This window comes from Ilyonectria robusta, assembly GCF_021365365.1.
Source record: "Ilyonectria robusta strain PMI_751 chromosome Unknown BGZ61scaffold_17, whole genome shotgun sequence".
NCBI lineage: Eukaryota > Fungi > Ascomycota > Sordariomycetes > Hypocreales > Nectriaceae > Ilyonectria > Ilyonectria robusta.
In genome coordinates this window covers 649,052-662,342 of record NW_025764451.1, presented here as the reverse complement: position 1 = coordinate 662,342, position 13,291 = coordinate 649,052, and the positions used below count along the sequence as shown (strand labels likewise).

Genomic DNA, 13,291 nt, shown 5'->3' with positions numbered 1-13,291 from the left:
TACATATCAGGTAATGTTAAGCCTCCTCGATCCGGGTAGCAGTATTAGCATGCTGGGCGACGAGTTAGAGTAGTAGCGTTAGAGCGCAACCTTGCAGAGAGTGATGATGTTATGTTAGTCAGGTACAGCCTAAATATGAACCTCTAAATCACTGGAAGTTCCTGCGACTCCCTCATAAGCGTAAACATGATCTTGAAGTATGTATTGAGTAGATAGCCAAGAACGCTAGCTATCTAACCGAACCATCTGACTGATTGACTGAATAAATGACAGGGCTAATTGAGTGACAGAGAAGAGAAGATAGAAAGTAAGAACTAATCTAAGGCAAGGCGCCAAAGATCAATTAGGCCTACAATCTAGTACAAGTGTCTCCGTCGGTAGCTCTTGGGAACTCTAGCTGCGCGTCTCGTAAGCTCGGTACCGCACCGAGAAGTGAGGGGCGCAGTTGAGTTGCTAGAGCCGCCGACCTTGAAAGCAGCAATCTTCTCGGCGGCGTGCTCGGCAGTAATCATGATGATGGACTGGGTGTTGCCGGTGGGCAGGTCAGGGTGGATAGAGGCATCGACAACAAACAAGTTGTCGGTGCCGTACACCTTAGTGTTCAGATCAACAACGCTGGAGCCGTTGGCATTTCGGCCATCGTCGACACCCATTCTGGCGCTTCCGACCCAGTGGTCTCCGCTAATCATGTTGGCCGAGATGATTTCCGCAGGCGTAGCACCGGGGGTGACATATGACAGGGTAGAGTTGCTACCGCTGGTGAGGTCGACCCACCACTGGACAAAGTCAGACATGGCCTTGCGGTCGTCCTCGTCAATCAACCACGGCTTGGTGTTGAGGACGGTGTTTCCGGAAGCGGTGATACCCAGCTCGCCGACCGTCTTGGTGCCGTGAGTCAAGAAAGTGCGCACAGTGATGACACCGGATGCCATGGCGCTGGCGGTGCCCTGGAGGTAACGTGTGCGGCCGTCGGCGCCCTCAGCTGAGGTCCACAGGTGCATACGCTGCGCAGCCTGAGTGATGGGACCGGAGCCCTGGTAGTAGAGGTCGAGATCAGACTCAACGGGCTCAGTGGCGATGTCTGTGAAGTCGTACGCGCTGAAGTTGGACTTGGCGTTGAACTGCAGCTTGACCTGGACGTGATCCTGCAGGTGGTGGCCGACGGGGAGGTCGATCCAGCTGGACTCGGCGGGAAGAGTCACGCCGGTCAGGGATGCTCCGCTCTTGACAATGGCGAGGGCATCGGATCGGCCGATTCCAGAGTTCCAGAGAAGGCGGGGCGACGACATGGCGCCAGCGGCGATGACAACTTTGCCGCCGGCCTTGACGTTGATGATCTGTCGGCTGCCATCATCGGCGACGGTGAGGACACCGGTGATGGTGCTGCCAGTGCGGACGGCTTGGAGGACCTTGGTGTTGAGCTTCAGGGTGAAGTTGGGCAGCTGCTTGGCGAACGGCATGTAGGTGCGAGCAGGTCCAGCACGCAGGTTGTCCTTGATTGACCACGAGGGACGCGAGTAGACCATGTGCTTCTCGTTGGGAGTCTCGATAGAGTCAACCTCGGCCCATCCCTCGGTGTTGAGGTATTTGGACAGGACCTTGTAGGTGTGGTCGTCGTAGTACTTGCCATCGTCAGAAGGTGCCGTGGTGCCGCGGTTGCGCTCGTACAGACGGGCAGTGGCATCGGCAACATCAGCAGCGTTCCAGCCCTTGGGCCACCGCTGCCAGTCGTGCTCCGGAGGGTGGATGAAGTTGAGGCCGTTGATGGAGCTGGATCCTCCCAGGAGACAGCCGGCGGTGGACGCAGTGTCGCTGCAGAACTTGGTGCCGGAGAGACTGGTCATGCTGCTACCGAGGGCAGGGATATCATAGGGTGTCAGGGTGTCGTTCCAGGGAAGAGCTTGGGATGAGCTCAGAGCAACAGTGTTGGCGGGGCCTCGCTCGATCAGGAGAACGCTGGCGCCCTTCTCGGCAATCCGCTCGGCGGCGATGATGCCAGCAGGGCCACCGCCGACGACGATGACATCGTAGGTGACGTTGTATGTAGTCGGCGCCGGGAACGTGCTGTTTCCAGGGACGGTAGTGTCGGATCCATCGCCAGTTCCAGGAGTCGTAGCAGAAGCCCACGCAGCCCACTCCTCGTACTTGGCAGACTTGGCCGCAGCGGCATCAACACCGAACTGGCCGAAGCCCGCAGCGTGGTAACTCAAAGCGCTGGCAGAGTCCGAGGCGGTCGTGGGGTTGGTATCGGAGATGGCCCATCCGAGAATGGGAGAGTCGTTGGCGACGGTGGTCTTGTTGGCAATAACGCAGCCCTCGCAAAGGAAGGTGTACGAGATGTGCGTGCTGTTGATGAAGGTGCCGTTGGCGATGGGCACGGCGCTGACTTCAGTGTCTGTGTAGACGTCGGGGTTGGCATACGATCCTGCAAGTCGGAACGTGGTCTGGATATCCTCGCCGTCGGCCCAGGCAATGAAGAGGAGGCTGTTCAACATGCCTCCCTTGAGTGAGACAGCACCCCATCCCTCTCCATCCGTGACTGGAACAACCATCTGACCAATAAAGTCCGAACCGACAGTCTCCGGGAGAGCAATACCGAAACTGTAGCCGTAGCTGGCAGCCAAGTATCGCTGAAAGTCAATACCCGTGTTGGGATCGCTGTAAGTCGAGGCCCTCTGAGCCACCGCAGTGGCAGCGAACCCAAGGAGGGCCGCTAGCCCCGTCATAGTGCAGTGCATGATGGTTAGAACTTGTCGATGTTTCTGTTTTAAGTCTCGTTTCGGCGATCAGCAAGCAAAGGAATGGCTGAGAAGATCTCAAAAAAGAATGGAATGATAATGAATGAACGCTGACCACCAGGGTCGAAGGAAAGAACGAGAAACACCGAACTAGCGGTGGAAAAGAAAGGAAGGCAGCGAAGATGCAGCTGAAAGTTCAGATGAAGAATTAAGCAACATAGTCCCGAGTCCAGCGCCGATGTTATATATATGTCCTCTTTCAGTCCCAAGGATAGACAATGGGAAGCATCCGCGTATCCCGACTGATCGGGATCCACAAACGCAAAGTTCCTTAATGAAAAGGAGTGCATCCGGCATCAGGGAAGATAAACTAGGGACCGTGGCGAGAGACCAGGGTCAACAGATTCTCCGTGTCGGTTTCAATCTTCCGCGGATCCGCTCTCAAGGATCTCAATGCAACTTTATTTATCGGTCCACTAGGTTGTTTTAAACATCCATGCCAACCGTCTCGAGCGAGCCGCTAACAGTACGTGCCGCCGTGATGTTTCAAATACCGCCGCGCTGATTGGCACGGCTCCCGAATTGAGCAAACCGCCGCCATGGCATGACTGCTCCCTATGACGTGCGGAGGATTTACATTGGTGTCGTTTGTTTTACTTACAGGCGAGGCCGGGCTGTGTGGCCAAGGGGGATCACCAACACCCGCATGTTGATGACACTTGAGACGGGGGTATTGCCGCGTTGACCAGTTTGCCCGAGGCATGTTGGGCCATAAACATGAACATGTGTTTGTTTGAAGCCGTGTATCAGGATTTCAAAATGTCCTACTGGTGGAAGCTCAGGATGCGATTCCTGGCGGCTAAGGGGCGAGAAGGCTAACGAGGATACTATCACTCCGAGGGGACAGATTGTTCCAGGTCCACTCGTGACAATTGCACCGCAATGAGTGGATAGAAATCGTACCAAGGCCAATAAATTCCAATAAATGTACTTTAGAAATTAACCGAGCGAGGGGGCAAACCTTCATTCTTCAAGGGTAACATAGGTGGGGTTTTCTCGTCCATTATTCGACTCTTACATACTTGCTATACAGATATTTTCCACTTACATCCATCCTCGCACTACCATCCATGATCGTTGGGAGCCCATTCTCTAGGCCCGAATCTTCTCCCACATGGCGGAAGCCGCAAGATCCGCAAACGTGTCGTTGACAACCCTCTCAATCCTGCTGACAATCTCATCAATGTCCGCCTCGGAGACAATGTACGGCGGGCAGACCAAAAAGTGATCTCCGGCGTACCCATCGTACGTGCCGCTGGCGTTGAACAAGGCAACCTCATACCCCTCGCTCATACCTCGTGCGTGCAACAGGCCGTTCAACCCGAGGCTAATCGGGAAAGGCACCTTGGTCTTCTTGTCGGCCACGAACTCGACGGTCCAGAACAAGCCCCTGCCACGGATGTCGCCGACGTACGGGTGCTGCGACAGGGTCTCGGTGAGCCTCTTTCCGAGATAGTTGCCCATCTCGCGGACTCGATCGACCAGGCCGTCCCTCTGGATAATGGTCTGCACCTTGAGTCCCGCGGCGGCCGCCAGGGGATGAGACATGTATGTCTGGCCGTGAGCGAAGCCCTTGCCCGACCTTTGGAACGAATCGACGAGCCACGAGTTTACAAGCACAGAAGAGATGGTACCATATCCGGCACCAAGACCCTTTCCGACCACTTGGATATCGGGGACAACATCTTCCTGCTCCCAGGCGTGGAGAGTGCCGGTGCGACCCATGCCGCACATGACTTCGTCGAGGATCAAGAGAGCCCCGTACTTCTCGCACACGGCCTTCATGGCTGGGAAGTATCCACGAACGGGCAGCGCGCAGCCACTTGCCTAGATCACTGTCAACTTGTGCTCACCATAGATCACGGACGATACGTACACTCCCACCAACAGTCTCGGCCACGAACGCGCAGACCTTGTTGGGGCCAACTCTCTGGAACTCATCGTCCAGCTCCTGCGCCAAGCGGCGGACGAAATCCTCCTCTGTCTCACCCTCGCGCAAGCCACGATACGTGCTGCAGGCGGAGACACGAGTGGCGGTCTGGGGGATCAGTGACACAAAGGGATCCTTGCGGCCCTTGAAGTCGCCGAGAGTCAGAGCACCAAGGGTAGCTCCATGCCAGGCGCCAGTTCGGGAAATGAAGCACGTGCGGTCAGGCTCGGGGATGGCGAGACTGCTGAAATGTGTCTTGGCCAACTTCAGCGCCACTTCTACGGCTTCGGATCCTGGAGTCTAGAGTCAGCAACTGTTGAGGATGAGCTTCGTTGAGAGGATCGTACCCGACCCGCACAGAACAGCCTTTGACATGTGGCCGTACGTCGACTCAACAAGAAAATCGGCAAGATCCTCAGCAGACTTGGTCTTGTAGAAGCCCGGGTGGCAATACGAGATGTTGGACATCTGGCTGATCATGGCCTTTTGGACTTCTTGGTTGTCATAGCCCAAGCAGGCAACGGCAGCACCGCTGGTGGCGTCCAGAATTTGCCGGCCATCGTTGGTGTTGAGATAGATGCCTGTGCCGGACTCGATGAGAGCAGCTGGGTGCTTCTCGAAGTTCTTGTATAGGAGGCTGTTGCTAGGACCTTTGGAACCCATTGTGAAGTAGTCGGTGAGTTGTAAAAGAGGAGAATGTGTTTGTGTTTGTGTGTGTGTGTGTGTTTGTGTGTTTGTGTGTGATGTTCGAATAGGTACGAAGGAGATACGGCGTCAAGGTCCCTTTAAGTAGTCTCTTGAGTTGATTGTGGTTCTATCCCAACCCCTAGATCCTCGAGGACTAATTGAGAGGCGGTTCGGGGTCGTCTGGCTGCAGACGCCTCACTCAGCATCTCGGACCTGCTCTAGATTGTTTTGACACTGTTCAGCTGCGATGATGCCGCCTCGCAGGGATGTCGACGCCCAGCCTTCCAATCACGTCACCAAAGCGGTCTCTCCAAGTGGAACATTTCCTAGTTTTCCTTCTCCTTCCCCTTCTCCCTCTGTGGATCGTACAAAAAGTCAGACAACCGAGCTCATCATTTGTCTAATCAAGCATACATCTCAAGACAGCAGCACCCGTCTTAGCGGGAGCCTCACCGGACGCAGGGCGAAGATCAATTCCTCTTCCCGCTGTCTCCGCTCCGGTGCCGCGCCGTGCCGCCCCCTGTATGTGGCGGCACGGGAGAGTGCGCTACAGCTGTGGAGTTGTGGATACTGCATCATTCCGACCTGCGGTCACACAGAGAGTGGCTGGCTGTGCTTTGCGGCCAATTAGCGGACTCTCAAGGGATGGGCATCCAGAGGAGGGGTCTCAGTGATGATGCGGACAAAGGAGTGCCTAGAATAGCTTAGTTGAAAAAGGGAGGTGATAGGTGCCCAAAGCAAGCTCACAACTCGATGCATCTCTCCTACACTGATCCCTTCTCCCAACCTCGCCAGCCAAGATGACCGTGGAAATTCCCTTTGTGCGACACGCCTTTGACGGGTCTGAGGCCACCGACTCGATACGACGTCTCGCCTCGTTTCTTTTCCAGGACGCCGGGTCAAGCGAGGGGGAGATTCGCGTTACGAGGTTGACCGAAGGCACCACCAATGCGGTGAGATTCACACGTAGAGCCGCTCCTTGCTACCAATCACTTACTTGCGGTGATCTGTAGTTGTTCAAAGCTAGTCGCCAAAGCACTGGCCAGGCCTCAGAGACGGTGCTGGTCAAGGTCTACGGTGAAGGCACCGAGATCACGATCGACCGAAATAGTACGTTTTCCCTGCAGAGACTCGCATTCAACCCGACTGCCACACAAGCTGACACGCCGAAGAGGAGATCAAGCTACACAAGATTCTCTCTGACAACAAGCTTGCCCCCTCCCTCTTGGTCCGCTTCTCCAATGGCCACGGATACCAGTATCTCGACGGCACGCCATGTTCGGTCGACGCGATTGCGGACGCCAAGATCTGGCGCGGTGTCGCTCGAGAACTCGCGCGGTGGCACGCTGTCCTCCCAGCTGCGCCGGTGAACAGTGCCGAGGCCGCTCTGAAATTCGAGCCCAGTGTTTGGTCGACTGCGACTAAATGGCTTGACGCGCTCCCTAGCGAGACGGCACAGCAACGGGCCCAGAAGGGTCTATTGGACGCCGAGTTTCAGTACTTGGTGGAGAAGCTGTTGAGAGACCGCCCGCAGGATTCCCTGGTACGTCCTCTACCCTACAAACGTTGCTTATTGCAAGCTGAGAGTCTCTGGCGCCTAGGTATTTGGACATGGCGACTTACTATGCGGCAATATCATCATCCAAGACCAGGACGCCGAGGGAATGCAGAATGACGTTGCATCGGTCAAATTCATCGACTACGAGTGGGTCTTCCTGCTGTCATGCTGCTGAGCCCTTTTGACAGACCGGTCTAATGCGGTGGAACTGTCTAGACACTCGACCTACTGCCCGCGGGCGTTTGAGCTGGCGAATCACTTTGCCGAATGGACCGGGTTCGAGTGCGACTACGCCCGGCTGCCGACGACGTCGACGCGGCGCGCCTTCATCCACGAATATCTCCAGACGCATCACGACATGGCGACGGAGCGGCACGGCGCGGCCGGGTTGGCCACGTCTCGGGCGAGCGAGGCCGAGGTGGACCAGGCCATGGCCGACGTGGACACGTTCCGGGGCTTCCCTGGCTTCTACTGGTGAGTCTCGAATGCACGGCGTGAATGCCGCCGGCTAATGCGTATGCGGCAGGGGGCTCTGCGCGTTGATCCAGGCCCAAGCATCCACCGGGTCGATCGAGTTCGATTATGCGGGCTACGCGGAGAAGCGCTTCTCCGAGTATTGGGCATGGCGGCAGCAGGACGGGCCAGGCTCTGGCAAGGCCGAGACCAATCAGGCCATGGAACAGAGGGAGACGAGATGGGCCGCCTCTTAGTCCGTAGCTTAGACAGGCTCGTGTTGTGAGGCTTGTGACAAGCTGAGCGCTAGCGGACGCTCGCTGCATCCATGTGCCGATCACACTGCCCCCCTCCCTGTGGAACCAATATTGTGCTTTTCTCCGCAGGGCCCGTAGCCGCAGAGTAGGACAGCCAATTGAGTGCATTAACCAGCGAGGCCGTGGCAGTTGTGGATGGGATGAGTCCGGTCGTGGGCTGGTCTGGACGCTGCCGCCGTCTCTACGAGCGGTGAGCATGCCATCTGCCGAGACAAGAAAAAGGGAGTTTACGGGAGACTGAGACGCCGCACTTTGCTTTTGCATCCTCGTCTTTGCCACTAGTCTGGCCGCTGGCGCCTCTCGTCAAGACATGCCGCGCATCCTTGTTCGTTGCAAGTGCGTCGAGTGTCTTGGGACCATTGTGCCGTGTCTTAACTAACTGTCGTCTCTCGCAGTCGAGGCAGACGCTTCTAGTTAAAATGGTTTCCGTTCCGCCACTGCTGGTTATACACACCGCCGCCAACTATTAGCAGTCCTACCCTTGATCCCGCCATCACCGATCCTGCCCAGCCCATCGCGTCATTCCCTGTCATGATGCCCCTGCCAAAGCCTCTCTCTCGATGTCTCTCCTTTATCGGCGCCGATGTCATCTGGCAGTCCAGCCGCAACGTGAAGCTGCTCATCCTGCTGCGCATGGTCAGGCTGCTCGGCTATGGAGGCACCACGTTTGTCCTGGCGCTGTATCTCAACGCGCTGGGCTTCGGGGATCCTGACGTCGGCGCCTTCATGACCATGACGCTGGTGGGTGACCTGGCCATCAGCTTTGCCCTCACCTATGTGGGCGACCGCATGGGTGTCCGGTTTACTGCCATCATCAGTGCTCTCTTGATGTGTGTCAGTGGTGTTGCGTTTGCGGCCCTGGACAACTTTTGGCTTCTGCTCCTTGCCAGTATAGCCGGTGTCATCAACCCTAGGTAAGTTCAGGTTGTCTTTCAATCGACCTTGCGACAGTAGACTAACATATCAACACGCAGTGCCAACGAAATCGACCCTTTCAAGGCCATCGAAGAGGCCGCCGTCGCCCGCCTAAGCACCCCCGAAACCCGTAACGAGGTCTTCGCTTGGTGGTCGATGCTAGGCATGCTGGGCACCGCGGTAAGCAATCTGCTTACCGGCTGGGTGCTTGATGTCCTTCAAAACTCGGGGTTCAAGAAAGTGGACTCTTACCGCTTCATCTTTCTCGGATATGCAGCCACAGGCCTCCTTAAGCTCTTCTGCAGCCTGCTCTTCAGCTCAGACGTCGAGCTGAAGGTCTCCACCAAGGAGACACCCCAAGAGGACGATGGCAACAATGAAGAACAGGCCGAACACGAACCACTCCTTCGGGACAGTTCGTCGGTGTCATCATACGGAGCTGTGAAACCCGATGCACAAGACGAGGCCGCGGCTGCATCGCAACGGAAGCGCTTGTTCTCGCCCGCTTCCTTTACCTTCATGTGGCAGCTGTCGCTCGCCATGGTGTTTGACTTTGTCGGTTCCGGCCTGGCACAAATATCGTGGATGACCTACTTCTTCAAGAGGGAGTACGACATTCCCGAGGGAGCCTTGGGATCTGCCACCTTTACTGCGGGAATTATCTCGTCGGTTCTGAACCTCGCCTCGTCGCCACTGTCGCACGCCATCGGCCAAGTCCAGACAATGGTCCTCTGCCACACCATCAACTCCATCTCTCTTCTGATGGTCTCGGTTCCGGCGAACAAGTTCGTCGCCCTCTCCATTTTTATTTTCCGCATCGTCACCAGGGAGATCGACAATGCGCCCCGGCAGGCGTTTATCTCTGCTGGTGTCCTGGATGAGGAGCGCACGTCGGCCATGGGCGTCATTAATATTGTCAAGACAGTAGGTAGTTGCATTGGTCTGTACTCTACTGGCTTGTTCGCGGGCATGGACAAATTCTGGCTTGCGTTTATAGTCGCTGGTGGCTTGAAGCTGATGTACAATGCCTTAATCCTGGGTTTCTTTTGGAGGAGGAACTGAGACCATGTTGGTCCTCGAGAACGGGCAACAGGAAGTTGGACTTGTACGAAGGTTTGGGCAGCACAAAGGGTAGCTGCATTTAATGTTATGGGTTGGTTGTTTGCTTAAAAGCATTGTTCAAATGCCGAGCAATATTAGTTGAATCTCAAAAGTGCTTCAACTGGCCTACTGGCCGGTAGTAATATCACAAACTTTCTCACAGACATAGTCCCTCCACCTAAAACATAGGCCTATTTAATCAAGAGGTTAGGGCACCCTAGTACACACATACCCAGAGGGGGGACTAGAAGCTCAACAGTAAAAAAAAACACCAACAATAGTATCAACAATAATAGGCCTATTTAATATCCAATTTATCCCAGTGGTCTCTGCTGCACACGTAGTACAGCCCTTGGTGTTTATTTGTTTTTATTGTATGTCAACTTCTTTGACGTTAACTCTAACTTAGTATTCCAATCGAGGAAACGCAACCCCAGATCACGGGAAGCCCCCGGTAGCCGAATGAAACCTTGACCCTCGACTCCTAGTTCCTTCAACTAGCACGGTTCTATGCCGATACGTCGCCCCACCATGTTGGGGTAGGGTTGCGATATAGGATCTCCTGCTAGTTAGTAGTTTGCGTCATTGGCCCGTCTGACGTCACGGCATCCAGCCGAGTGCATTCCTTGTGGTAAAATACGAAGGTGTAATTGATTCAGACCCGAAAAAATATGATGAACGATGGATCAGGTGTCAAATATACATAGGCCTCGCTTACATATCTACAGTGAGCAAAGACTTCGAGACGAGTTTGCAAAATATTTAGATAGATTCGGCGCTTGGGATTTTTACGCCCCTCAGTTGTTCACAAGCAGTTCGAGCTCGCAGAGAAGGTCAGGGTGTGAAGGTGTTTGCAAGTCGGTGGATGATGTGGTAATCGTTATCTCACATGCGCAGTCCTATTACACAAACATGGACATTTTAGTCAAGGTTTAGTGGACTCTTAGACTCGAATGGTACAAAACCATGGGGTTCGCGTATTCTCTGCTTGATACCTATATCGCCATAGTGCTAAACCACTTCTTGTCTATTAGCTAGCTCTCTCTCCAAGCCATGATTTCCACTTCTCTCCCCTTGGCTTATTTGGGTCAAGGTCATCTTGGATCTCGAAAAATAGGACCTCGAGGCTATTAAAAGGAAAAAGAATGTAGTGGAAATCCAAAACAGTACATACATTAAGAAGAATGCGTTTGTCAAAATCCTGAACCAATAATCCGTTCGTCCGAGATTAGTAGTTATTCCTAGAAAGATAGCCATACCAAGGCCAACAAGAAAGCACGCAAATCCAAAACGAGGTTTCATCCTAGTTTCAACATTCTTCAGGGCAACATATTTCATTTCTAACTCCTCTTTTCGTTGCCGTAGATTGGATTCTGAATCATGGTGTTGTATGATGGCTCGTACCTCTTGTGGAAAGAACCTAGTAATGTCGATGATATCTATACTTGGGGAGGAAATTCCGCTCCTATCTTCGTACCAACTGATAGCTGCTTGTTGATATAAGCTGTATGGCTGGTCAGGTAGACACCGACAGCTATTATTGGTCTTATCTGGAAGGCATTAGGGTCTGTATACAGACAGGCAGTGGAAGAGGGAGTACCATAATAGGGTTCCGCCGCTGCAATGAATGGCAGCACAAGTAAAAAAACAGCCATTATCTGACCGAATCCCATATATTCCGTTTCCGATGCCAATGGTGGGGCATTATTCCAACGGTATAGGGAAACCTGTGAAATTCCGTAGGCGAAGCTAAACGTAATACCAGTGAGTGAAGAAAGGAAGGATCCACGGTATAAATGAAATCCCGCCAGGAACCGAAAGTATACATCTTGCCGTGTCTCAAGTAGTATCTTAAGGTTGCCAAGGTTCTTGACTTGAGATTCCGCGCTGGCTTCCATAAGGATTTGACTCAATCCTACGCCAGGGCTCAGTGAAGAATCATATTCCACGTACAGATCCGCAATTAGAACAATATACTCCCCGAATATCACAGCCAACGCCAAGATTTTGCCGGTCACATCAATTGGCGACAGTTCATAGACACCCGAAGAATGGAACAGACACTCTACTGTCACAGTATTGTCTTCTTCCTGCCATGATCGAATAGTGACGGCCTGCGAGAATGCTAGGAGAACCAATACACACAGCATACCAGCAACTCGTATATGGCGGACGATGCCATGTGTCTTGAGGTGGGATTTGAAAACGCCTAGTGTTGCCAAGTGTGTAGTGGATGAAAACCAGGCGAGGCTCGACATAACAGAAAACTCGTAAGTGGACAAGCTCTTGTAGTTTGCGACGCCAGAGACGAGAATAGCCAGCCCAGTTACAAGTTGTTGGTCACTCATAGCGAGTATAAACTGCAATACGGCATGTTTCTACGCTTGAGACGACGCTGGCAGTGCAGGCGAAGTACTCGCATTTGGCATGGTCGGAGTCTCGCCATTGATACGTCTGGGGATCCAAGCTGCTCCTTTCCGTTTCACCCAATCAATAACTGCTCGGTCAAGACTGCCAAGCAAATCATCGTCGAGCGAGCCGGTCAGATAAGCAAGTATCACAGCAATGATGGTGATTATTGTTGTTGTCAAGAAAGCGGATAGCACCTAAAAGAATATCAGTCCTAGCTTAGTGGATGTGAAGTGGTACACAGCTTACCCCTCGGCCAACAATATCGGAATCAGCATCTAGCTCTCCTACCGCAGGAACACAGTAAGATGAATCTCCCATGATGGGTATTCTGTGGTTGAATAAAGAAAAGTTATTGAGGAAGACACCAGGCTTGGAATGAACGGGGAGAAGTAAGCTGGCAGAGTACGCGATTATCCACGACAGATGGTAATTCCCTCAAGCGGGGTTAATGTTTGGGATGCTGACCACCATTTACTCCTAGGGCCTTGCCCTAAAAAGTGCAAATAGCCAAGTTTGTTTTGCAGGGTGCGTTGGTGGCGGACAATTCGTGTCAGGCTGCGGCTGGCTGGTTGGCGAGGAGGCTTATTAGCTAAGCAGGGTACATCTGCAGCTTAAATTAAATGACCAAGGTACTACGAGTAGGAAATGAGAGAAATTGTTGGTGTTAAAGTGATCTGATAGTTTACGACATTACACGAATTGAGGCGCTGACAGAGAAGCAAACTTGATCACTTTGACTAGAGAAACCCCTAGACGAAGAAATAAGGTTCAAGTGTCAACATGGACTAGCGTAACGTGTATTTATTATTCTGATCGGCCTTCTGACAACTGATAACACGAATCGATGTTTAGATAATCTGTAATTTTGCATTAGTCAAGTGTGGACAGGCTAGTTATAAATACCAAAACGGCATTAAGAACTTACTAGCTGCACTAGGAAATTATGCGATTTTACCACTTCAAAGATCACGGCCGTGTTGGACGAAGAGAGAGTTCTCACCAAAGTATATCGACAAAGAGAAGATGTCCTGAGTTAAGCCCCAATTATTTATACCTACCTAGGTAAATGTAGCTAAGTACTTTAGTCGAAGTAATCATTCGCTCTGATACTTAGTACCAA

The 13,291-nt window shown here is 53.1% G+C and overlaps 5 protein-coding genes across 5 annotated transcripts; 2 read left to right on the top strand and 3 right to left on the bottom strand.

The window, feature by feature from the left end:
- Positions 1-356: 356 nt before the first annotated feature.
- Positions 357-2,738, bottom strand: BGZ61DRAFT_535428 (uncharacterized protein; the record flags this gene model as incomplete). Its single annotated transcript, XM_046254278.1, has 1 exon — positions 357-2,738. The coding sequence occupies one exon, from the start codon at positions 2,736-2,738 to the stop codon at positions 357-359; it is 2,382 nt and encodes a 793-aa protein (XP_046101187.1).
- Positions 2,739-3,725: 987 nt separating this feature from the next.
- BGZ61DRAFT_395675 (pyridoxal phosphate-dependent transferase) lies at positions 3,726-5,526 on the bottom strand. Its single transcript, XM_046242939.1, has 3 exons — positions 5,076-5,526; positions 4,675-5,021; positions 3,726-4,625 (listed from the first exon to the last, which is right to left on the bottom strand). Exons 1-3 carry the CDS (start codon positions 5,389-5,391, stop codon positions 3,891-3,893), a joined length of 1,398 nt encoding a protein of 465 aa, XP_046101186.1. The 5' UTR covers positions 5,392-5,526; the 3' UTR covers positions 3,726-3,890.
- Positions 5,527-6,215: 689 nt separating this feature from the next.
- On the top strand, positions 6,216-7,683 carry BGZ61DRAFT_496290 (kinase-like domain-containing protein; the record flags this gene model as incomplete). Its single annotated transcript, XM_046250999.1, has 6 exons — positions 6,216-6,368; positions 6,429-6,525; positions 6,588-6,958; positions 7,017-7,120; positions 7,190-7,447; positions 7,500-7,683. 6 exons carry the CDS (start codon positions 6,216-6,218, stop codon positions 7,681-7,683), a joined length of 1,167 nt encoding a protein of 388 aa, XP_046101185.1.
- A 212-nt stretch (positions 7,684-7,895) lies between these two features.
- BGZ61DRAFT_66631 (major facilitator superfamily domain-containing protein) lies at positions 7,896-9,835 on the top strand. Its single transcript, XM_046256967.1, has 2 exons — positions 7,896-8,657; positions 8,718-9,835. Exons 1-2 carry the CDS (start codon positions 8,275-8,277, stop codon positions 9,718-9,720), a joined length of 1,386 nt encoding a protein of 461 aa, XP_046101184.1. The 5' UTR covers positions 7,896-8,274; the 3' UTR covers positions 9,721-9,835.
- Positions 9,836-10,806: 971 nt separating this feature from the next.
- BGZ61DRAFT_520179 (uncharacterized protein) lies at positions 10,807-12,584 on the bottom strand (the record flags this gene model as incomplete). Its single annotated transcript, XM_046252438.1, has 3 exons — positions 12,418-12,584; positions 11,360-12,365; positions 10,807-11,309 (listed from the first exon to the last, which is right to left on the bottom strand). Coding segments are annotated over exons 2-3 (1,251 nt in total), but the record flags the coding sequence as incomplete, so codon positions are not given.
- Positions 12,585-13,291: the final 707 nt, after the last annotated feature.

What these genes read in the sequence shown, in the direction of transcription:
- BGZ61DRAFT_395675 (XM_046242939.1), bottom strand. Translation starts at nt 5,391, where the DNA reads ATGGGTTCCAAAGGTCCTAGCAACAGCCTCCTATACAAGAACTTCGAG. An exon ending in GGCTGTTCTGTGCGGGTCGG is followed by an intron (nt 5,022 to 5,075) that starts GTACGATCCTCT and finishes TCTAGACTCCAG; the next exon opens with GATCCGAAGCCGTAGAAGTG. An exon ending in CCGAGACTGTTGGTGGGAGT is followed by an intron (nt 4,626 to 4,674) that starts GTACGTATCGTC and finishes ACAGTGATCTAG; the next exon opens with GCAAGTGGCTGCGCGCTGCC.
- BGZ61DRAFT_66631 (XM_046256967.1), top strand. Translation starts at nt 8,275, where the DNA reads ATGATGCCCCTGCCAAAGCCTCTCTCTCGATGTCTCTCCTTTATCGGC. An exon ending in GCCGGTGTCATCAACCCTAG is followed by an intron (nt 8,658 to 8,717) that starts GTAAGTTCAGGT and finishes ATCAACACGCAG; the next exon opens with TGCCAACGAAATCGACCCTT.